A 26588-nucleotide genomic window follows, 5' to 3' on the forward strand; every position below is an offset into this window, starting at 1 on the left:
CTGGGGGAAATCACCTACAACAAAAATAGAAAAACACTTAAGTGCTGAGTTTACATTTTATAATAACCACAAGACATAAGTGACATAAAGAATTCAATTTAAATTACCCACAGAGAATTATTAAACCGACAAATACCCACAAACTTACTGTTGGTGGTGGAGCCCAACTGCACATGCGTAACTTTTGAGGTAGCAAAAATAAAGCACGCATGCATGAAGAAAAATGAAAATAACTTGCTAAATACTTTATCAATTTTTTCAGTTCCAAAAAAAGGCACTACTAGTCAATGAGTACTATCTGCTGGCCGGATATGGTGTTTAGACACGCAGCTGTTTTGAGTTATTTTAGTGCAAAAAAACCTCACTAATATGTCAAAACAAATTTTTTTTAGCGATTCTGTAACTTAACTACTGCACAGATTTTCGAAATGGACACGGAGCATATGAAATGCCGTCCTGGTCCGGTTTGAAACGGCCAAGAAAACATAGCCCTCAAAATCGAGTTTAAACAAGGCTTGTTATCGCACCTTTATAATAATATGATATTACTTGTAAGATACTGGCTGTTTACACATAAAAAAAGGTTATTTAAGTAAAGAAAGATATATTTACTTGCCTCTTTTCCTGTTTTACTGTCTGTGACGCAGTGGGAAAGCAAGCCCGCTTGTCAGTCATTTGTGCTGGCGCAGCTACACCCAAATTATTATTATTTTTTTTAAAAAGCTGCAGTGTGCCGCTAACTTGTTTGATATGGTACGTGAATTCTATAGTCCAACCACTTGCCTTGATTTATCAAGAAAGCAGATGGTGTTTGTTTGTTTGTTTGTTTGTTTGTATGTCATGGCTGGTTCACAACCTGGTGTCCGTGACTCGGTGGATGCCAGCAGTCTGTAAAAAAACAATCGTAACCTCGGTGTCATTGCATTTGCAAAATTAAAGATTTGACATGGGTTTTTTTTTAATCGTGATGATCGCTAAAACTTTCATTTATTGCACCCATTCTTTCACTCTGTCCTGATTTTTTTATTTTTATTTTGTAGGTTCTCTGTTTCTCTTACTAGTACACGCTCAATCCCTGTAATCCTTTTTTTCAAAGATATTTGTAATATTCTGTTTATTTGTTGTCAAGCCATAGTCAAATAAAATAAGGTAGACTTATGCAAATGCAAATAATTAGATGTAGTTTCTATACTAAATTTTTAAAAATAAATTGTTGTAGGCTACACATTAAATACAGTACCAAATTACACCGTCTTATATTTATTGCCCAGGCAAGTTGCTTAACATTAACATTTATTCAAGAATTTTCTAAACAATTAAAAGTTAAATACATTTAATATAACCTACAGTTTTAGTATTTAAATAATGTCTAGTTTCGACACGGGTGCTGCAGAAGGCCTTTGTGTGACTGTCGGTAATCTCTACGATACCTGAGTTTTGTGCATGCCCATCTGATCGTTAAGAGGTCAATTTGCATGTGACCACCACTTTTTCTGGCTTTATTCTTTAGATCACTTTAATTTAAAGGGGTATCTACCTACAATAAATGTTTTTATTATATTTTTTTCAGACCTTTCGGCTTCAAATGATAAACAGAGTCAAGCCATAAAAGATCTTCTGGAGGCCATATATCCAAGAAAGGAGAAGCAGGAATACATTGTAAGACTGGAACCAATAGAGACCAATCAGAATGCAGTGTATCAATATGTAGCTGGAAAAGATGACCAAGATACAGTGAATTACAGTTCTCAAACTCAACACCAAGGACATTTGGAGGAGCCCAGTCCTGAGCAGAACCAAACTCAAGTACCACCAGGCACAGAAATTGTAGAGCCAGTTCCTGTAGAAGATACTGAAAAGGAGGTTAAAGTGTCTATGGAAGACGAAGCAATAGAGCCTCTCCTTTGTCTAGATGAAAGCTCTAACAGTGATTCTGTAGATCAGCAGGTTGCGTGCTGCATCTGTGGAAAAGACTTTAATACAAGACGCAGTGTTCGTCGTCATATAAGGAAGGTTCACAAGAAAAAGATGGAAGAATTGAAAAAGAACATAGAAACGAGGAGGGGGGGTCCAAATCGGCCATCTGTCATGATGGGTCGTTCAAAGAGTGCATTGCTTTCATCCGGCAGAAGCTGTCCTGTTTGTCAAAAATCATTTGCTACTAAAGCCAATGTTCGCAGACATTTTGACGAAGTTCACAGAGGGTTAAGGAGGGATTGTATAACTCCTGATATTGCAACAAAACCAGGTCAACCACTGTCTCTAGAAACCAACAGCTCTTCTAAGAAATCACCTGGCTCTCTGCCACGCAGGAAAAAGTACTCTACTAGGGCGGAGTACAACCTGACTGCTCGTAAGTGTCTCCTGTGTAAGAGGAAATATTCATCACAGGTAATGCTGAAGAAACACTTGCGAATTGTCCACAAAATGACCAAACTGGAGAGAGGTTCAAACGGTACGACCAACAGCACAGAAATCAAAGTTAAAGTTGAAACCTCTGATTCAGCAGATCACGATGCAGAATCATCTGACCCACATGTCAGTCAGTCTCCTCCGAATGACTCAGAGGTCACAGGTCAAGCAGCGGACAAGAGACATACACCCACAGCACAGAAGAATAAGGGTAAACAAGAAAGCGACAGTCCAAAGTCATCAAGTCCTTCTGTAGCAGGTGGCCAGCAGAAGGTCAGGAAGCCCAAACTATCAGTGGGCTTTGACTTCAAGCAGCTGTACTGCAAACTTTGCAAGCGGCAGTTTACCTCCAAACAGAATTTAACAAAGCACATTGATTTGCACACGGATGGAAATGAGATCTACATCAAGTTCTACCGGTGCCCTCTCTGCTTGTACGAGACCCGCCGTAAGAGAGATGTGATCCGGCACATCACAGTTGTGCACAAGAAGTCCTCGCGATACCTAGCTAAAATAACTGCCAACTTAGAAAGCAGAGCAGTAAAGAAGCCTGTTGAGATGGTACTAAACAGCGTGGTTAAGCGGGGCCCCCAGAAGGACATGAATTCAAAGCAAGATGGCACACCTAGCTCTCAGTCTAGCAGAAAACATGACACTGTTGAAGTAGGCACAGAAGTCAAATTCACCAAAAACCTCTCCCTGCACGCGTATAAGAAGTGTGGAAAAGCCTTTGCCAAAAAGACGTATCTTGAGCAGCATAAGAAAACCCTTAGGACAAGCGCGTCCAGCTCCCCTGAAGAAAGCAAAACCACAGGTCGTAGTACACGGTCAAAGGCAGTTTTTTAGTAAGTACAGAAAGACCACTTTTTAGTGGCAAGAATCTATTTGATTATTTTTTTTTTTACTCTTAGGAATATACTGCTACTAAATACAGTAGGTTCAGAAAATGTGAACCCCTGCTACTATTACTTTTTATGTTGCAGGTCCCATTCACTTGCAGAGCAAATTCTGCATAATTTGACATGCTTGCTGCTCAAATTAGCTTTTGATCACTGGAAAAAATGTATTTATGTATTTACCATTATAGGGACAATAAATATATATGCAATGTATAGTATCTTCCACATTTACACAGACGCCACCTTTTTCGGACTGCTAAACAACGACTCTGACATCCAAACTGTATGTCTTTGCAGATCTAGATCTGCACTTCATCATTGTGTCTAGCTGCTTCTGTAATTGTGGTGGAGCTGATCCCCAGATTTAGCTTGAAGTCAGTGTTTATAGGCTGGGAAGTTTACATTTGTTTGTAATGTTCCCTTTACTTTGATTCATTTCTTTTAGACTGGTGTGTGGGTGTACAATTTTGTATATTCTCTGGGTAAACATGGTGTAATCTCATGGAATGTTTTGCCTACCACAACACAGCCACAGTGGCCACATTGTAATTGATTAGTGGACATCAAGGGGCCCACAAAAAACACATCATTAGGTCATTACATTTGCAAAGTTAAAGATTTGACATGTATTGATAGAGTACATATACCTGTGCAGTTTTTTTTTTTTTTTTTGTTACTACATGCCCACACTCTGTATGTATGATCTGTTTGCTTAAAAGAGCCAGCTATATACAGGGTGATTTATATGCTATGTTGATCTGGTAAATGTACTTTCTAATCACTGTGTGTGTGTGTGTGTGTGTGTGTGTGTGTGTGTGTGTGTGTGTGTGTGTGTGTGTGTGTGTGTGTGTGTGTACAGTGCCTATAGTAAGTATTCACCCCCCTTGGACGTTTTCACAGTTTGTTGTGTTATAACCTGAAATCCTTGATGGGTGGGGTGAATTCTGTTGCCTTCAGAATTCACACAATAAGTTAAATGGAGTCCATCTGTGTGCAATAAGTGGTTCACATGATTTCAGATTAAATACACCTGTCTCTGTAAGGTCCCACAATTGGGTAGTGCATTCAAAGCAAATATACTACCATGAAGACCAAGGAGCTTTCAAAACAACTCCAGGATAAAGTTGTGGAAAGGCACAGATCAGGGAAGGGGTATAAAAAGATTTCAAAGGCATTGAATATCCCTTGGAGCACAGTCAAGTTGATCATTAAGAAGTGGAAGGTATACGGCACCACCCAGAATCTGCTTAGAGCAGGCCGTCCTCCCAAACTGAGCAGCCGTGAAGAAGGGCATTGGTCAGAGAAGCCAGCAAGAGGCCAATGACAACTCTGAAAGACCTACAGCGTTCCATGGCTAAAATGGAAGAAACTGTCCATGTGTCAACAATAGCTCAGGTACTCCACAAATCTGGCCTCTATGGAAGAGTGGCAAGAAGGAAGCCATTTTTGAAAAAATCCCATGTAAAATCCCGCTTGGAATTTGCAAAAAGGCATGTGGGAGACTGAAAAGATGTGCAAAAGATTCTGTGGTCCGATGAAACAAAAATTGAACTATATGGCCTAAATGCAAAGCGTTATGTCTGGCGCAAACCCAACACAACACATCACCCAGGTAACACCATCCCTACTGTGAAGCATGGTGGTGGCAGCATCATGCTATAGGGATGCTTTTCATCGGCAGGGACTGGGAGGCTTGTCAGGGTAGAGGGCAAAAATGGATGGAGCTAAATACAAGCAAATCCTTGAGGAAAACCTGCTTCAGTCTGCAAAAGACCTAAGACTGGGACGGAGATTCACCCTTCAGCAGGATAATAATCCCAAACACACAGCCAAAGCGACACTGGAGTGGCTTAAAAACAAGAAAGTGAATTTCCTAGAGTGGCCCAGTCAAAGCCCGGACTTGAATCGGAGAATCTGTGGCAAGACTTGAAGATTGCTGTCCACCAACGATCCCCATCCAACTTGACAGAGCTTGAACAATTTAGCCAAGAAGAATGGGCAAATATTGCATGATCCAGATGTGCAAACCTGTGACTTACCCCAAAAGACTCACAGCTGTAATTGCTGCCAAAGATGGTTCTATCAAGTACTGACTCAGGGGTGAATACTTATCTAACCAAGACATTTAATTTTTTTTTTTTTTTTTTTTTCATTAACTGTTTCATAATAAAAAATGCTCTTGCCTCTTCAAAATGTTGAGTAGGTTGTGTAAATCAAAGGAAAAAAAATCACATTTAAATGCATCAAGGTTTCAGGTTGCAATAAACTGTGAAAACGTCCAGGGGGGTGAATACTTACTATAGACACTTTATATATACACCCTTCAAAAAAAGAAACGCTTAGCAGATATTTTTTCTTCAGTCTCTTAATTGCAACAAAACGTGATCAAAAGAATTGTATTTTATTTGAACATGTTTTGCTGACAGTGTGTCACATTGTCAGGATCAAAAACGCATGACGTGCGCCAAAACGAGAAAACGTGTGAATATTCCCAAAATGAAGAACCATTTGCTTGAAACAATATTCACATGCATTCACTGCACGTGCAACATGCCCGAGATGTGGCTATGAAAGTGGAGGGTTCTCTGCTTGCATGTCTTATTGGAGTTCGCTGTAGACATGTTTTGAAGTTATGCCGATGAATCCAGATTTCTGCTTTGACGTGCAGGCGGAAGAGCCCGGGTATACAGGCGACATCATGAATGTTTTGCTGCCAACTGTGTGGCAGAACCAACCTTGTTCGTGTTCAAGGCAACCTGACAGCTCAGCGCTATTGTCATGAGATCATACGGCCTCATGTGATCCCATTCATGAACCATCGTAACGTCATTTTCCAGCATGACGATGCACGACCACACACAGCCCGGGCCACCACAGCTTTCTTCACTTAGAACAATGTTCAAGTGCTTCCCTGGCCGTCTCGATCACCAGATCTGAACCCTATTGAGCATTTGTGGGGTGAGCTTGATCAACATGTGCGATGACGTCACCCTGAGCCACAGACGTTACAAGGACTTTTCCAGACACTTGAGCAAGTGTGGGTTGCCATTCCCCGGCATGTTATTCAGGCTCTGATTCGATCCATGGGCAGGAGATGTCGGGCAGTCATCGATGCCAACGGTGGGCATACCTGTTACTGATTTCTGTTGACCTTGAATTTTGTTTCACCTTTGAAAGTGACTATTGAATGTCTGTGGCAGTGAGAGCTGTAGGGGTGACATCAGACCAGGGAAATGAAACAATAACACAAATGGTACGGGGCGAAACAGCGTGGCTGCGCTCGTATTATAATTAAATACAAAATAAAGATTTAAACAAAACACACAAAAAGAAAAGGGCACATTGGCAGCATTCACTCTCGCTCTTACTCCTCTCCTAAAGTGAGCCCAGAGTGGGTCGTTTATACTGTGGCTGGAGCCTTAATTACTCATTTAATTAATTACCTTATTAAGGCTCCAGCCACATTCCCACAAGCTACTCGGGATGGGGATTCAACCCCATCCACGCCAACCACATTTTACGAGACCGGCGAAAAGCAAACAACAATGACGGACGGTTTTGTCCGCCCGCACACCAATACATGCAATAATAATACAATACAAATAATATACATACATAAATTGTATGTGACGGGTGGGTACCCTGTCACAATGTCTTAATGATTTCTGTACAGGCTATTTTGCTATGCAAACTGCCAACTAATGCTATGAAAACTACATTCAAAACACCTATGCATTTATTTATTTACTTATTTTTAAGAGTGTGTGATTTTATTTATTTATTTTTATATATATATATATATATATATATATATATATATATATATATATATATATATATATATATATATATATATACAGTTCAATAGTTTTGCCAACAGGAGGACTCTTTAATCAAAAGTACCTTCTCTTTGAATCTTATCAGTGTGGCTGGACACAGTTTCTGTGGAACAAATGGGTTAGAACACAGTTTAAAAGAATGGTTTACAATGCACTGGGTTCTACAGTATGCCTTTTTCTGTATTCATAAAAGTCGATCTTTTTCAAACCATCTACATACTGATCCTAGACACTGAATTGTACCGTAGATACCAAAAATGAAAATTCCTGGTGATTTAGAGTTGGAATTGCTTCACAAATCTTCTTTCCCAAAATAGCTCTCTGTAGAGAAGCTTCTATTATAGCAAGTGGCACTACATTCAAGCTTTGTGACGCTTCTGGCTATTTTTCATGTTCTGTGCAGTTTTGCCCTAAATAATGCACAAGGAGAAGTGTACAGTATAGTAGTGGTGAGATAAACAGACTAGGATAAGGAAAATTAACCATTGAAGATTTTTTATTTTTTATTAATTTTTTTATTTAATTTATTTTTTTAAGTATGTGTATTATTAGGTTAAAGACGATTGTACTAGGGTTGTACACCAAAACAATAGTATATAAGTGAGAGCGAGCCGCATGTATGTCTACTCGATTCAACCAGCAATCGGAAGTCTCTATTGAAGAATTCTTCCTCAGTTCAATAAAAGGCAACTATTAGGAAAATCCCAAACAGTCTTGCAGATAAATGGATTCGAAGGTATTCTAACATATACATAGTATACCCTTGAGGTGGTATTGGCTTAAAAGTTGAACAAACAGGTTATATACACCTTTTTGGTTATTCTCTATTTGTTGAAATTACATTTGAATGAATTAGAGGAAGGGCAGACGATACAAGAACAGAACCTTCTTTGGTTAAGTAGTCCCCAATCACTGACCTATGAAAGAGAGCTTGTCCTTTGAGTAAGAGTTTTAAGAAACATGAAGACCTCATTATTTTGTTTTAACCATACATTTAACAGCTTTTGTTGTCTTTCCCAGATACCTCCAACTGATGTACAGCATGCTTGCACAGGATTAATAATTGTAAAATGCACTGGAAATGAAAACCACTTCTAATACACTCAGACATTTCTACGACAAGAGGAGAGGACGACAGTGAAGAAAAAAATGCAATAATGGCTTTCATCAGTGGTTTACTAAGTTAACATGAAAATAATGTAATGATCGAAGTATTTTTAAAGTTAATGTGTGGAAATGTTTAAAATACTTAATTGCACTCGGCTTTGGGGTCCCACTGCTATTTTAGGGGTCGCTGTATGTGTAGTAAATTCATGAACCTACAACGGACTAGTTTGACAACAAGATCCAAATCCACTTTGTTTAAACATTTCTTTTAAGAGATCTCTAGCTCAGAAAATAAGTTTATTTTGTTATTATTCCATTTCCAATTCAGCAGTAAAATAAGCTGTAAAGTTTAAAAGTATGTTATATAAAAGGTATGTGCACTATGTATTGCTTAGCATGTGGTAACAGCTTTTATTAGACAATTAAAGATGGCTTAATAATGCACGAATGGTGAAGCCACACATTTATTATGTCAGGCCGTTGTCATGAGTGTGGTTAAAGTTACCACTTCCTGAACCACGCATTATTTCATTTCAAGAAAGAAAAATACTATACAGACTAAAGTCAAAGACAAAGGAGTCATTTCTTCTGGAGGAGAAGTTTTTATTATTATATCACAATGCGGACCAATTGCAACATGATATTGCATATTAAATCTTTTTTTGTGTCTCTACTGCAGGTGATAACACGATTTATCACACAACAACACAACTACTATGTGTAATATAGGACACAATGGAGTTGTGAGTTACCAAATGTGTCTCTACATGTCATTGAAGAAAACTTGGAGTTATGATACCTTACTCATTGTGCACACATAATGAAACAGACAGACGTTAATCTTTTTTTGAGAAAAAAATAAGCTTTATTTGCAAGCCTTTATTTGTCACAATACCTTTGGTCAGTGTTTTTAATCTGCAATGATATGAATGGACTAATTTTGAGTTTTGTTCAGTTTTTTTTGTTTATTTTTTTTATTCAAACTGCTTTTTTTTAAGAAAATATGTTTAAAGTTAAAAAGCTTGGGGAATAATTAAGATGACAGCATTCCAAATATGAGTACATTCTCTATGTACTCGTGGGTTGTGGTTTTAGGTGTGTATGTGTCTATTATACTATACTGTACAGACGCACACTATACCAAGCACACTTGTTTTGGTATCTGTCATATGTTACATTAAATCTCAATTCAGGATTTAAATGTGGTTAATAACTGATAGGCAACATCATAATATGCTTGTTTTTGTCTTGAATTGTACATTAAATATGTATTTTGATAACTTGATCTGTACTCTTCATGAATGCTATATGTCTTTTTTTATATATGAATGGGAAGCAAATGATTTTGACTGTGTGTAAATGTACTATAGTTTGGTAAACTAAAATTGATGGGAAACAAACAACAACACATTTAAGTACAGAAAGGTTTATTTTGAATTTATTAAGCTGTATGTACATAATCACATTTTGAGTTAACAGTTGACAAATGCCATTGATGTTGGTTGAAGCAGGATGATTGTATATGCATATATAAGGTAGTTTTCTAATGACGCACATTTGATGTATATAACAAATACTGTACATGGTGTTTTAAAACATTAATTTTTAAAGTGATCATTCTAAATGTTTTAACATGATCATTCTGCCATGATCATTTTTACAAATATCCTCCGTTTCAGAATGCAAAGTAAATAGCATAGATCTTCTACTTGTAATTATGGTAGTCTTCCTAGTGCTTTGCACTAAAAAAACAATGCAGTGAATATGAAACAAAGAGATAGTATTGTTGCTATTACTGTTCAATTGAATGTATATGATGGTGGATAAATACACTGTATTTTACTTGTAATAAACTGAACTGGAATATAGCTGTGTGTTTAGTTTGAGACGGTAGACTCTGTAAATTAGTGCCACCCCACCCCAATTGTGCTAACAAGAGATGAGCCTTGATGGGCTGAATGGCCTTTTCTCATTCTCAAACGTTTATGTGCTTATGTAGCAACTCGTTTTTGATTAACAGTCAAACTTTAAAAAGAACTACAAAGTTTGAACATTGGTTTATTTTCTAGAACAAAATGGATACTGTTGCTGCCAGATTTTAGTGAAATGTCTGAATTTTGCAAAAAGTTTTGATGATTTTGGAGAACTAGAAAATTCCCATACTTGACTGTCCTGAGATCTTTATGTAAACTACAGATGAGTACAATGGTAAAGGTTTAAACCTGGAGTGAATTGGAGCCCTAAAAACCTTAATAATGCGTGTTTTCCAGTTGACAGAGCTGGAGGTGTAGCTGTTCCATATGCAGTAAATACAAATTGAATAATGTGAAGCACGAAGAAGATATGATTATGCTAATAAATATAGTTTTTAAATACACAGATCACTCCTTATAGGGCACTCCCCCTATTTACATACTTAACGCCACAGCAATCTCTTCAAGGAAAGGCAAAGAGGAAGTGGCTATAGATTCAACTACATAACCTTTTGGTATCAGGTGAGCAAGGAAAGTGACCACTATTAGCATCGCTCGGTTGCCAAGGACTGTTGGTGCAGATTTTGTTTATATAGGACATTTTGGACCATGCTATATGTAGGTGAACTAAATAAATAATTAGCTATTGGTAGATATGAAAGTTTACTTTTCTTGTGCTTATCTTTTTCTTTTGTGCACATTTCACCATTTCTTGGATGAATTGTCTCTCTTGCTTGCCGTTTAAACATTAAAATCATTATGCATGTCCCTTGCATCCAAACACCCCAGTTTTCTTTACTATGCCAAACAAACTGCAGTAAACTGCACTTTTTCCTCTGATGTAATTTCCTGATGCACCAAAAAAGAGCAGAGTCTGCAAGAACGCATCCGCTTTGGCAATAAATACAAACACTGGTATATCACTGTTGTAAAATAATTTGATTTAGTCATTTTTTCCCATATATATTGTGTAATATTATGGTCATTATTATGGAAAGTATTAGATAGACATGCAGCCTTGTATCAAAACATTCTACAAAGTACGATGATACCATCTGCTCATAGGCTGCTTGGCAGACAGTTTATCTTCCAGCACGACAACGACCCAAAGCATACGACTAAGTCAACTCAGAAATTCTTGAAGAAAACTAAGATAAAAGTTCTGGTGTGGTCTTCACAATCATCAGATCTCAATCCAATACAGATTCTTTAGACTGATCTGAAAAAAAGCCGTAGCCAAGCATTGGGTATCCAGTCTGTCTAAGCCGAAGGAAATACCTAAGACAGAATGGGCCCAAATTTCACCAACAAGCCTTAATAAAAGCTAAAGAGGACACGGAATACTAAAGCAGGGGTGCCAAATACTTTTGTCATGAACAAATACTTTAAATGAAATAAATGGTTTTTTTTTTTATAAAAACTACTTGTTAAGCATAGAAAACTGTGTATTTTGCTTTTTATTTTATTATAAACAGGCCTTAATCTGTTACCTCGAATTATGGTATAGTAAGCATAGGGTGCCAAAGCTTTTGTCTGTAACTTGTATATAAGAACGGATGTATTTGAATAGGAATTAAACAAAAAAAAACAACATTTTGATAGATTTAAAAAAAAACAAAAAAAAACATAATTGACATTTAGGCCTTGTTGCCAAGATCAATTACAATCAAAGCTACATTATCAAAAAAAAAAGAAAGTGTGATACTGTCAAGACAATTTATCTTGAGTAGCTAATACAATGATTTCAGCATCCGAAACAGACTCGCTTGGCCTTATTACATCTTTCACGCATTAATTCACCTACTTAGGGCAGCAGTGTTGAGCAAGGTACTTTACCTAGATTGCTCCAGTAAAAACCCAACTGTATAAATGGGTAATTGTATGTAAAAAAAAAAAAAAGTAGTTGTATGTAAAAAAAGATAATAAAGTGATATCTTGTAACAATTGTAAGTCTGTTAAGAAATAAATAATAATAATAATAATACTGATCAACTGTTGCACTGTTTAGCCACTAGATAGAGCTAGTCTACTGATCAGAACTTTACAAACCTGACGTTTGTATCTTGCATGTTAGAAAGGCATGTATTGCAGCGCCTGAAAACCAAGCTTTTCAACCTGAGAAGCAAACATATACAGTTCTCATGGCATCGGGAATAAAATGTTATGCATAACCTGAAATTAATTAGCCTTTATATTTGTCAGAGACTCATTTACACACCACATGCATTACACACTATATCTAGTTATCTGTGATTCATTCAATTCAATATACTAAAATATTTATGCGGATGTGGTGTCTCAAGTAGAGGTCTGCTGACGGAGGACACGGAGTTTAATATATATATATATATATATATATATATATATATATATATATATATATATATATATATATAGACAGTAATGAAAAACAAACTTCAATTGTCAATGCATTTAAACATAAAACATACATATTAGAAGTATAATGTTTTTTTTTTTTTTATCTAGAATCTACACGTTTCTATAATTTCAGTATTTCAATTTTTTTTTCAGAATATTGTTTGTGCCCTTTCTATCACTAATGATTATGCTTAAGTGTTTGAATTAATGCAAGGGGTTAGTTCACCGAAATGCGAATATGTTGTGTCCATGTCAATGATACTCAATAGTATGTGTAGATATAATATGCATGTGCTACAATCGTATTATGTATTCCGTATTAACGCAAAACAACATGTAAAAAACAATCTGAGACAGAAACCCTCATTGCCTGTGGATTGATTGAACGGCGGATACTAAGCTTCTGATGACGATTAGAATGCGAGTTGAGAAGACCACTCACTGCCAGTGGGAGTATTTTGCTATTCATTTGGAGGCGCGCTCCTGCTTTCTTGATTCGCTGTCCCTTTCAGCACCAAGAACAGTTATTAATGCAGCTTCAAGCGGGCTGAAAAGAGCAAGAGGAAACGGGAGTAAAATGCAGAACAGCAGGTAGGTACTGATATAAGTTATTTTGAGTATTATTTTATAAAGTCATATTGGAAGCTTGGGTGTGATTTCTACATCAAGTGTTCCGACTTTATTCTGGGCATAGACAAGATGAGACAATCTGCTGAGTGTGACAATGTGCTATAATCTTTTATCCCATACTTCTAAATGATACGTGAACAAGATGGTATGTGAACAAGAACGTCATGTATTTTATCTTGAACGGAATTGGTTTATATTTTGGTTTTGGTTTGGATTTGAAAGCCTTGAAAACTACTACTGAGTAAGACTGAACAATCTACCAATGGGTAGGTTGACAGTATTACGATTACTGGTTCAATTAAAGTGCTGTATGTTGTGGGCATTTGAACAAACTGTATACCAACACGCTGAATTTCCCGGGAAAATTAGAATACACCGAAGTAAGTGTGAATTTTCTTATTTGTATTTATTGATATGTTCCTTGCAGTGCAGTATATTTTCAACTGAACTTCCTAATGCAGCTCTAATAATTCAGTATGCTTGGGGAAAAAAAGACCGAACATCAAAACAATCTAAACTTTTGCTCCATAAAGTACTGTACTACACTTACTAATACTTTAATATGTAATATGACTTTATGCTCTATTGAACACATGCATAGTTGTTTTATGCTAAAGTATAAAAATACCATGATTTGTATGCATCTTAAACTAAAAAGATGATTCTGAATGTATGACTAATTCAATTTCAGTATCAAATAACGTCACAAATGCTACTTGGTTTAAAAAAGCATTACCTAAAGCGAACTGAAACGTGTTTCATTAAAAAAAAAACAAAAAAAAAACAAAAAAAAAACCTTTGTGATTGTTTGCGGGGACACAAAAAGATAGAAGCCTTTGTAAATTCTGAAGTGTAGCCAACTGCCCGTCCACCTTTCTCTTCACATTTTACTTAAGGGTTGGCTACCATTCGCCATCACTAATTTCTGTGATATATTCAAATTGTGTACAGGATTGAAAAATAGTTTAAAATGAACGGTTGATGCACTGTAATAGTTTATCGATTTCATTTTATTGAAGAATTACTATGATTTATTTAATATGATTTTTTTTAAGAACATGTTTTATAGTCCCCAAAGGATTTGTTTGCGATTATGTTTTTAGTCTGACATGATCCATATCAGCATGATTAATTATGTCAGATTCTCAGTAACAATTAACAGTTTGAGTATAGATTAGGATTAAAATGACACATTCTTCTAGCAACAGGGCTACAAAAGCTATCTGTTCCACAAAATAGCGTGACGATCCCTAGAGGATTGTACAGTTGGAGAAAATGTAATAGAATCGCCAGAAGATGCTTCGTGTTTGACACATACCGGATGGTGTAATTAAAAAGAAGATTGGAGAGTGCTTCTTTACAATGTAATTGTTTTTTTGTTTTTTTTTGCGAAGGGTGTAGGTTACATCTTTTTCGTAGCCTACTGTGTTCCTCCTTTTTGTTTTCTTTGGATTTATTTCTAGCGTTTTATCGATATGATATTATTTCTTGGACGTATTATTGGGTGACAGTTAGTAGTCACAATTTATTTAGCTATCCGATATGTAATTTCCATAAAGTGGTCATACTCGCAAATAAGCCTGTACAGTTGGTAAAAAATATGGCAAAGATTTGTATACAATATTGAACATGATTAACTTAAAACAAACCGACATTACGTTTCGATTCAGCACATGGTTAGAAATTAATCCGTCGACAACCAAGAAAAATGTGTATAATATTCTAAATGCCGATAAACCAATGATTCTAGTATCAGCTATGCTAGGTAACCTGAAATAATATGCACTATTCTTGAGAGAATAGAATAAAATGGCTACAACTGCATTGCTTTTTTATTGAGCAAATTATAATGTCCAGACGATTACATCGCATCCCTATTGCCATAGCTCTGGGGAAGCGTTATATTCCTATGAAGTTGAAATTGGACCGATACTTCTCTTAATACTCTTTTTGGTAAGATTCCTGCATTTGATGGGCCAGATCACAGATAGTATTATTACCGCACTGCATTATGTAGTCAATACATTTTCATAATGTTTTACCAACAACACCAAAGAGACGTTGAACAGTTTAAAAATTGCATTGGATTTTGAATCTTAAATTCTAAAACGTAATAAATCTTAATATCAACTGATCATATTGTTGTAAAACAGGGATTAAGATATATGAATATTTAACCATGTTAGACATTGCCATCAAAATTCTGAGATATGGTGCCCGAGGAACTTTTAAATGCAATCAATTGCAAGGCATTTAAACTGGTATCACCAATAATGTGGCTAAGCCTGAGTTGTTCTCATTATGAGGTTTTGAATTTGAAATAAATAACACATAACAATTCTGAAATAGAGCAGTGCTGAACAGGCTTAGTTAATTTAGTATAAGACCAATTGTCTGTTTTATTATGTTCACAATAGCACTTTATGTAGCAGAAGGCTTTCATAGTTTTAAATAGTCATTGTAGAGGAACTGTGTTTTCTCTTGTATGCAGCTGTCAGCTTTGAAGAACTCCTGCTTCAAAGAAATTCAATGGTTGACTAGAGATTTTAGGGCTTGATCCCATGTAACATATACACTGTTAATGTCAAATGGTAAAGAAAAACTGTTACCTGTTTTTCTTTCTGCAAGTCAAAAGTAACAAGGTGGTTCCATTACATTCAAGCATTCTTTTTTCTTAGAGTGCATAATTAAACCATTCCCCTAATGTTACTAGTGTTTTAGTTACCAGAAATATAAATACTGTATACATTGTTTTGTTCAGTCTATTTCTAGGATGTTTAGGAACAATACAGCATGTGAAATAATTTAAGGTTGGCAAACAGTGCAGAATGCATGTCAATATTGCATTTGAAAGAGTGATGTCATGGGACATTACAACAAAAGCCCTTAATGAAACTGAAGACAGGAGACACTAAAAACAACATTATTATCCTCATATGTGTTTCCTCAATTGATGGCCCTTGTTTGTCATTTCTGCAGACAATGAATAATGGTCAGTAAAATATTAGGATGCCTATTCATAGCATCTTGCAAAAGGGCCAAATGGCAGATGTTATTACTCATCAAGAAATAAAACAATTAAAAAATAAGAAGCAACCGTTTAGTGCTAACAAAACCCGCAATTGTGCTAGACATGGCACCACACATCTAGTGCTATTGCAATGCTGCTTGTATTTATGCCCTTGATGGAAAATAACGTCTTTATTCAGAAAGATCAGAGTGAAAGGTGCAACACAGCTCTAAGTAGGTCAGCACTAGGACCGAATAAGGTTGATCTTTAGGAGACTACAACTTAGTAGTGCCTTTGGGTGGTTAGGAAGCTCACAATTTCAAGATTTGTGCTTGAATTAAATTATAATTAGCTAGAACCATATGCAGTATCTTGCATGACAGTATATCTTGTGGGTCTTGAATGAAAAAAGATTGATCCATCAGCAGACTTTCTTTTTTATGTGTGATGTCCTGTTTCTTAGTTGTAGTAAACTCTCCAAAGAGAATGGGTGTTTCAGTTTTCACTCTTCCTTAATCCAGTCTCCTGGATTTCAGTGAGGAAAAACAAAACACTTTCAGTGTTAATCATATTCTCTATTATTAACAGTTTATGCTAATAATAGTCACACAAACATAGAGCCTTCCAATATATATGTATGGATATTTGTACAAAAATATCAAGACTTCCATGCATACACATTATTATACTTTTGCAGCATTTTGAAGTAGTTTAGAAAAATCATCTAGGTGTTGGATAGACCATGATGTTACAATGCATATCACATATCTAGACACTTGTAATGATGTATCTTGGAATTTCCAATGCATTAAACTGTGTGTGTGGGTGGGTGGGTGTGTATGTGTTAAAGGAGAAAATAAGACAATATGCTATGAAGTTAAAAACGCATTAATAGTCATTGGACTAGATACTAAAGCTGTTTTTATTGATGCATCTTTTGCAGGACACTGAGAGCAGATGAAAATTAGGAATATAATGCCTTCAAAATCATACTGAGACTCAGCAGCTGCATTGCACTTCAGAGGTCCTTTGGCACCCCCAAACTTTCATTTTTCAAATGCAAGGCACATGTGGCAGAGATGTTATAAAAATCGACAGTCATCCTTCTTTGAACAGCATTGATTTGTCGACCCGCTGCATGGCTCTAAACTGACACTGGGTGGGGACTGATGGTCGCGTTCATGTTGTACACCTTCAGATGGTCTGTCTACTCCTCTAACCAGAAGAACCTTCACTACTTTGACGGTTGCTGTATCTTAAGAAAACATGGTGAGGGAAAGGAAGAGATCTTTTTCCTGCCAATGCTTCTTTCTACTCACTGCCAAATGCTGCTGGTTGCTCACCTCCATGCAAAAAACAGAAGCCCAGGAACATGCCCACTCCATCCGCTTGGAAGGTGATATCATTTTGGGAGGACTTTTCCCTGTTCATTCTAGAGGAGATCGAGGCGTGCCTTGTGGGGATTTGAAGAAGGAAAAAGGGATCCATAGACTGGAAGCTATGCTTTATGCCATAGACCAGATCAATAAGGATCCTGACCTCCTTCCTAATGTCACGCTGGGTGCCCGGGTCCTTGACACTTGTTCCAGGGACACTTATGCCTTGGAGCAGTCTTTGACATTTGTGCAAGCTCTTATTGAGAAAGATGCATCAGACGTAAGGTGTGCCAATGGGGACCCTCCTATCTTCGCCAAGCCTGACAAGATCGTTGGAGTAATCGGTGCTGCTGCAAGTTCAGTGTCAATCATGGTTGCCAATATTCTAAGACTTTTTAAGGTAAGATCTTGCTTTTCTGAATATGTTCTGTGCGTGGGGTATAGAAATAAAAGCATAGGTTTCCTATTACTGATAATACGATCTTGGAATAGCTGTCAATTAAAAAGGGAAATTTGAAAAAATCATTATCTATAAGCCCTTTTTAAAGATATTAAAAGGAACGGTAGTTCCTCGAGCCAAGTTATCAGTGAAGCACGAGAACTGCCAGTATTGGTATTGGTGCAGCAAAAGTAAATCAGCAAAAAAGCATCATTTCACTTTTAATTTGTAGTTCCCAACACTCGTAGATGAAATGTAGAAAAACAAGTCAATACTTGTCATACAGTAAGAGAAATAAGTCACCATCTTTTGCAGATTTTTGCAGACCCCAGGCACTTTTATCCATGCATATGTATATTACAGGACATCAGAGTTTAAAGACAATTAAATTGTTTTGTCAGCATGGAAATATACTAGGGAACACATTTATTTTGACATCTGTATCATTTATATTAAACAATTTATTGATATTTTAAAATAGGTCTGGCATGCATGGGATTTGAGGAAACTACAATCTTCAGTTTGCAAGCGTGTTGTGTTACTGTCAGTTCTACACAATTAGTTGAGACAAGCAGTATTTTGAAAGATGAAGTCAGCCAGCTTAGAATTCTCTGGACTGTGGATATATATAAAAGGCAGGATGTGAACCCTAACTAGTCATACTTTCACTCCAACTACATAACTGCTACGCTACACAGATTCACATCTTAACCCTTTCAACAGACTAGGCTACTATTTACATTTACCCTATCCAAACAGCAATGCATTGCCTCAATATAGGCTGAACACTTCTGCTATTCCCGTAATGTGTGTGTCATTATCCATTAAGTGAAAATTGAAGTGATATCTGAAACAAAAACACATTGGAAATGTGAAAAAATTGCAAGTTATCAAAAGTGCCCAGCCATTTAAAGTGGAGATATCAAAAACACAAGCTAAGTTTCAAGAAACTATTGGGGCAACCTTGGCCAGCACCAAGCAAATAGGCACAACTGTCAAAGCGGTGGGGGTCAAGGTTGCCCCAATTGTTTCTACTAACTTGGCTTGTGTTTTAGATATCTCTTCTTTAAATGGCTGGGCACTTTTAATAACTTGGTGTTTTTTCATATTTCCAATGTGTTTTTGTTTCAACTGTAATATTTGTTTTTGGGGTCTAAATACCACCAGTCTATTAATCTAGCTGGGGTTTCCCACCAGGTTTTATTTATTTATCCACTTAATAACATTACTAAAAGGTGTACAACAAATCAGGTTTCAAATGTAGGTTAACGTATTGAGATCCTCTGCTGTTTAGTTATACTGCTGCTTAGATCTGTTGCTGTTAAAACAGCCTTCAGTTTCTCTGTCTCACAAATACAACGCTGTCACAAATACTACCAATACATCCTTGTATTTTCCTCCCTAGAAATATACTTCTGCTACGGTTACTGCTATGTCTGGTACAGCCCTTGGTGCAGTACCAGTCTGGGCAATCATTATTGGCAGTCTTTCTCTAGCCATTCCTCATACCTAGAGAATGTACAACCTTATGGTGTCCCAATGTATTTATACAGGGCTCCACTGAATAGCATGCTCATGCTTGAAGAGGAGGAGGATGTTCTATTAAGGGGTACTAGAATGTTAATATGCAAAAATTCTGCAGCCATGGCTTAGTGACACAAAAAAGGGGTAAACAATGTATTTTTGTTGGTTCTCACTTAATAGGCTTTGCTGCACTTCTCACTGTGGCAGTGATATTGAAACACAGACAATGATGAAGAAATCACATTCTCTGGTGCATTCCTAATGTGTTTGGATTGTTTCATAAAATAATGGAAAAAATCCTGTGTTTTACACAAGTCACACTTCTGGAGATCTCTGCATTTCAATTTTAAAGTCAACAGCTAAAAGGGACAGCTCCACTGTTAAATAAACATCATCATGTTAATGTATGTTTTGTAGAAATACAACATGGCACAGCATGATTTAAATGCAGTATAACAGATTGATATGAAATATAACCAGACTGAAATAGATTCTTTTGAAAAATATTTTTTCTAAATTCATCTGTTTGCTTAATTATTACTGTATTTTTTTAAATGATCATTATTGTACATATTAAGATACAAATAATTCCATGAAAAAATGTTTGAAAAAAAAACCCATAAATGATAACTGAAAATATAATCGAATACAATTGAGCATCAAAATCATAAACATGTAATGAGGGATGAGTTAATAAAACACATGAAAAAAAGCTTTATCACCCAAGTGGGTTTGAGTAAAGGCCGCTACACACCAGACGCATCACAGATGACATGGCAGGCAACTTGTGAGCAACACAAAATAAATAGAATTGAATCCTATTTTTCAGGATTTTGTCACGGGACAACTAGGGAATTGAGCAATAAGAGAAAAGCTTCAATGCACGGTGTGAAGCGACATCCAAAATGACAGAGGAAAAAATAATACTTGATGTGGAAAAATACCCACAGCTTTATGATCATCACAATTATAAAGATATAGAGATGAAATATAATATATGGGAGTCCATTTTGAAAGAACTGGATAAGCCTGGTATTTATGATTTATTGCCACATATATTTTAATACCGTTGGAGAAGACAATTATAATTTCCACATAATGTTAGCAAATATAAGAACATAAGAAAGGTTACAAACGAGCAGAGGCCATTCAGCCCATCTTGTTTGTTTAGTTATTAGTAGCTCATTGATCCCAGAATCTCAACAAGCAGCTTCTTGAAGGATCCCAGGATGTCAGCTTCAACAGCATTACTGGGGTTGGTTCCAGACTCCCACAATTCTGTGTAAAAAAGTGCCTCCTATTTTCTGTTCTGAATGCCCTGTTATCTAATCTCCATTTGTGACCCCTGGCCCTTGTTTCTTTTTTCAGGTCGAAAAAGTCCCCTGGGTCAATATTGTGAATACCTTTTAGAATTTTGAATGCTTGAATCAGATTGCAGCGTAGTTTTCTTTGTTCAAGACTGAATAGATTCAATTATTTTGGCCTGTCTGCATATGACACGCCTTTTAAACCAATATGTACCAATCTTGATCAGAGTTTTGTCAATAGCAATTTTTAATAGTTTTATAGATCTGGCAGTTTTCAAATCTGTCACATTGCGTCTGTGTCACTTCAGGTGTGTATGATCAAGTTGCTATAAAAGTATCTTGTCGTCCATTGAAAAAAATCATCATGTCTGGTGTGTAGCGGCATTTAGTAAGGGGAAAAAACATGAATTATTGTTGAGGCCATTATTGGTTTGACCTGAAGAGATGTAAGAACAGATACAATGCAGAATGGAGAGCGGTAAACTTAAAACGACACCTCATTGTCAAGGACTTCTTTGTAATGCCAATACCAGCCTGGGAAGCTGACTCTGACTGTTGGCAACCTGTAAATTAACTCACAATTACAACCCCTGACAGCTTCACACAGCCCACAAAAATTACTCTGGCTGCTCTTTTCTGTACTGCAACTGGAAACATATGTTATTTCTAAGGGGCAGTTGGTTCTTTGTTGCCTCAGTTTCTTCAAGGGGAAAAGGATTCAGTGTCATGTAATAATGCATTAGGTATCACATGTCAGAACCTCTAAAGGGGTTGTAGCCACTCCCTGCTGTGTACTTACAGCTATGACCAATAGTTTTGCATCACCCTATAGAATTAACTCATTTTGCTTCATAAAGTTGAATGAAACCTGCTGAATAATGTTATGTTAACATATTAAATCACATACCGCTTTGTAGTTTTCCATATACTTAACAAAAAACTAACAAAATTGAAAAATGTGACATTTTGAAATCTAGCATTAAATACAGTATTACTATTATGGCTTCCGGTAGACTTTTGCGGCAGTTTGTAGTTTCTTTGATTACATCATCAAATTATGTTCATATAGTTTTCTTTTTGTTAAATGATGTCTCAATCCTAAAATTGTAGATGATGCAAAACCTTGGGCCATAGCTGTAGGTACTACTGAATGTGCAGAACCACAAATAAACTCACTGAAATGGTTAAAGAAATTATACAATACATAGTGGTTTGGAGTCCTTGTAGCATACCCTTGGTTATTGAATATGAGGCCAAGGTTACCAAATACCATTGTTAATTACTGAAGGTCAAGCTATTTCAATATCAAATCTGTTAAGGCACATAAGTCAAATTTCAAAGTTCACAGTCGAACAGGAACAGCATCAAAGCAGTGAGGAAAAGATCTATGTTGTATGCTAATAACTGAGATTGATTACATACTTCACTTAAACAATTAGAGTAAAAGCAGAATTAGCAAACAGATGCACACCAATTTGCATCATATGTGTCTGGGATACATTTTGCATTGCCTCTTTATTTAATAATTTAAGATTGCAAATGTAATTTTAATTGTTCTTATTAAATTCATGCTTTTATACAAGAATGGAAAATAATTAATACGTTTATACAAGAATGGAATATAATTAACCAAACATGGTTTACAGGTGAAAATTACTTCACTTTTACTTTACATCGAGTTTCGAAACAATAATAAGGTATCTTCGTTCTACATCTTTAACAGAGAGAGGAGTCATACAAGAAGACATTTATAATTAGAACGTTACTGTGAGATTTTAGCAAGAGCATCCGTGGTTACTGATTCATAAAATATTTTCCCAGCCAAATACATTTTAACACACAATGCATCTTTCCAAGATCTTTGGGGAAGAAGAATATATGGGTTATGTGAACAAACTGGTTTCTTGCATTAAATTCTTCAGTACTAAATCAGATTATGTTCTAATACAGCACAGTTTCATTGAAATATTTACGAGAGAGGAATGCTTTTGAATTTGTTTTTGTTTTCTCCAAATGATATACTGTCTGCAGCTACAATATATACCATGTTGGCACAATTATGAGAAAGACCGGGGTATGTTCTTCAGTATAAGTTCACACATTTGACTTGGCTATGTGATGTTTATTTTAGTTTTCAACCCTTACAGGACATCCTTGAAAATTGACATGCTGCAGTTAGAATCACCCCATAGTTAGAAGTTTGTCCTTTAAATAGGGCCTGGTCAACATTATATCAATAGCCTTCACTCCTAAGCATTGAAGCTCTTTCAAGATATTTTATCAAAATATACTTTAGCTTAATATGGACAAGTAACCCACTTTTAGTAAAAAATTAATTATCAGTATTCTAACACTAAATCCTCAATCATTCATGAAAATCAGGGCACAGGGGATTCCCTACCTTTCATGTGCTTAATATAGTGTTTTAACTGAAAGGTAGAACATTTCGAACTGCCTTGCCCATATGTATTTTTAATACTGTGTCCTTTTGGAAGTTGTATTACCCTGTTAAATTATTCATAACTGAAACTAGCTGCAGAGCTATCGAAGTAATGAGAGATGCAATGATCATTGTAGTATTTTAAAAACCCATTTAATGCATGGTCACCTTGTAATTTTTTTTTTATTGTCTGTTTGGGGTGACAGACTGATACAGTATTTAAAGTCTCTAGGATAGACATTAGCAGTAAAAGGCGATTGTAAGAGGAAGGGTAGAAAAAGTGATTTTTCTCAAATGCCAGCAATTCTTCTTGTAAAAGCATCACAGCTACCTTCTGATTTCTGTTATGCAATGAGATTGCAAATAACATTCCACTGCAGTCTTAATCAATACAAGGTCACAGGCAACCCCCTTTGGGAAGTCTCCTATTTACCAATGTAACTGCTGTAACACAGTTGCTAGCAAAAAAGGAGAAGTTAATTAATGCTTTATTAATGCAGAGATTATATATTGTGCTGCCTTATGTTCAGCTACTGAATGGGAAATGCAATTCAATGTCATTTTAGTAATTATTTATATAGACCATGTCATCAATTAAAATCAGTTTAAAGGCGTAGAGAGATCCTGTTGACAAGGGCAAGTTTGATACTGTATTTTAATTAACCTGTCATAGGCAATCTAGTTGAGATGCAGCATATAAGTTTGTTGACTTGTCTCTGAATTTGTTAGTTGCTGTTATTATCTGAAGATTTTGTACTGGCTGACAGAAATTGATTTTCAAAGCAATTAAGAACGGTCCGCAAGTCTGAATATGGAAAAGGACCAAACACTCTGATCCCATTTGTACTGACACACTGAAATGTATATTGTAGGTTTTAATGTAAAAACAAAAATAGGTTTAAGTGACTTAAGTGCTGTTGGTTTCATTATTTTGTACTTCCAATACGAGCCTGCATTAGAGGGTAAAAAAGGAATCTTACTTCAAATACTTAAATTTTTCAGGAAAGCTATGGATCAATAATCACAGCCCTATTTCTTTAATACACAATTAGATTTCTGCATGTTCTGCAAGCAGGTTATATGAACTGAAAAAGGCTCTGGGAACATCTGCAACACCAGGAGTATGTACATAAACTGAACGTCACAGAAGGGCAGGGCCAGTGTTAGCTTAACAAGTACCCTAGGCAGCCTTTGAGGTGGCACCCCCTCTGAGTTAAAACAAAATAATTACTGTTGTGTATTGTATGGTTAAACTCGGTGAATAGCTTTAAACTATGGTGTTAGTAATGATTTTGCTGAGGTTGTTGGGTTCTTAAAGCTCTTCATTGGGGTCGGACTCATGCCTTTAAACTCCAGGTTACCGTTGCGTTATTGCAAAGGACACAGTGGGTGTTTCTAATTCCAATGTAAATAAGATTAGGTTAAGGAAATATTTAAACAAATGGTATTCCAGGAACATTCTGGAAGTTGGGCAAGGCTGTGTGGTGTGCTGTCGACATATCTGTTTTGTATGCCCGAGCGAGCACCAATTGCTGTTTTCACTTTACAGACACTTCCAGTTATTTTTTCACCTTCTAGAGATTTACTTTGATGTTTTCACTTTATAGAGATTTACATTTATTTTTTCACTTGATATCGTGTTTTGACACAATGTTAATGCTATATTAAGTGTTTCTAGTATTGGCGCTAAGGACTGTTTTTCTATGCTGCTTTACTACTCCGACTAGTATGTGTTAAACTATCTATGTTAAGCTGCTATTATTGTTATACACGACTCAAACCTTGAGATTCCTTTGTATTAGGATATTAATTTGGTGTATCTGAATATTTAGCTATTGAGCTGTCAATACTGCTATGCACTAATTGCATTTTGCTCTTTATTGCACATTGAGATTTTGCTGTGTTATATTAAAGTGTGTGCATTTAAATAAGATCATTGATATAGTCCTTGCACCTTTGCTACATAGTCCTTGTCGGTGTTTTAAGGGAATAATTATAAAACCCTACATGATATTGGATATTTTGTATACTATTACACCAACCTAGTGTCTTCTTTCTACTGTTGGATAGTATCAATTGTGTACAACTACTGTCTCGAGTTGTCTTAATATCTAATAAATGATCTGAATTGCTGTGGTTTACTTGAATTGCACAATAAACATTTTGAACTTTTTCTAATCATTTATTGTATTTTAATAAACTGCTCCATTGGAGCATTTTGAACTGCATATATGTATGTCTTTGATTTGTGTGGGGATCTGTGTGGGGGTTTGATCTTTGATTGGGTTTAATTTCCCTTCTATAATTATAACATCTAGTAAGGGTGGCGTAGTCAACTATATTAGTGTATACGACCCATGGTTAAATTGGGTACGTGGGCGGGCACTACATATGATTTCTGAGTGCTGTAGTAAAAGCTTATGCAAATTGCTAAATCCTTTTTTAAAATGTGGTCCCTTTTGCACAGTATAATGGACTGTACTGATCAAAAATAAATTGTTTTAATGAGTGCTGCTGAAACCTACTGTGGTGCTATACATGGTTATCAGCACTTCCTATGTTTTAATGCTTATTTTGCCAGATTGTTGGGGAACTCCTGCTAAAATCAACTCCTCTTATTCTCAATTAAAAAAATCTTACATCCTCCTCAGAGTTATTTAATACCATCATAACTCGGGTCATTTGTAGGTATATTGCTGACAGTCTCTTCTTGCTTGTATATCTGTGTGACTGCCTTATAATTCCTTTGCCAGAAAACCATGTGGTTGCATAGGCAAATCAGGATATTCCGTCTTCTTGGGTATTTCCACTATCCTGAAACCAAAGAGAGTGGGGGAAAACGATTCTGAAGATGTGTTTTTATTTTACCTTCTGTGAGGCTAAATATTACACTGCAACACACTGAAACAGGCCTTCTATTAAAACTTCACAAATATAGAACTTGAATAAGATGTGTTATTGCCTGGCAGAGACTACACAATTGGAGGTTGCGGGTTCAGCCCTTTGCCAGGATAGAAGTAGCTTTGACAATGCACAATGCTGCTGGCTCTTGTGATGCTGAGCTGTATTTGAAGATAGATAAATCAATGCTTATATAAAGAGGCATTCACAGATATATCGTGGGAATCCAACATCCATTAGTGATATCTAAGTTACTTTAACTGTTGCATCACTCCTTTCTGTGATTATCCTAAAAAATACCCCTAAAGAAGTGGTTCCTACTATCACTGGCTTCTAAAATGATCTAATGAAG

The 26588-nt window shown here is 36.2% G+C and overlaps 2 protein-coding genes across 4 annotated transcripts in view; both read left to right on the forward strand.

Annotated features, from left to right (window-relative positions):
• Positions 1-10125, forward strand: part of znf800a (zinc finger protein 800a) — a 31906-nt gene extending 21781 nt beyond the window's left edge. For both annotated transcript variants that reach the window (XM_034025247.3, XM_059027228.1), the window contains 2 exons: positions 1571-3257; positions 8171-10125. In XM_034025247.3, coding sequence (XP_033881138.2) covers positions 1571-3257; position 8171 — 1688 coding nt within the window. In that variant the 3' untranslated portion in view covers positions 8172-10125. The remainder of the gene's footprint in view (positions 1-1570; positions 3258-8170) is intronic.
• A 2956-nt stretch (positions 10126-13081) lies between these two features.
• The window catches only part of LOC117416245 (metabotropic glutamate receptor 8), a 188766-nt gene continuing 175259 nt past the window's right edge, over positions 13082-26588 (forward strand). The window contains exons 1-2 of one of the 2 annotated variants that reach the window (XM_034027337.3): positions 13082-13200; positions 17193-18025. In XM_034027337.3, coding sequence (XP_033883228.2) covers positions 17516-18025 — 510 coding nt within the window. In that variant the 5' untranslated portion in view covers positions 13082-13200; positions 17193-17515. The remainder of the gene's footprint in view (positions 13201-17192; positions 18026-26588) is intronic. The other variant, XM_059027229.1, reaches the window with a different exon arrangement.

The sequence above is a fragment of the Acipenser ruthenus genome, chromosome 7 (assembly GCF_902713425.1).
Source record: "Acipenser ruthenus chromosome 7, fAciRut3.2 maternal haplotype, whole genome shotgun sequence".
In the NCBI taxonomy this organism is placed as follows: domain Eukaryota; kingdom Metazoa; phylum Chordata; class Actinopteri; order Acipenseriformes; family Acipenseridae; genus Acipenser; species Acipenser ruthenus.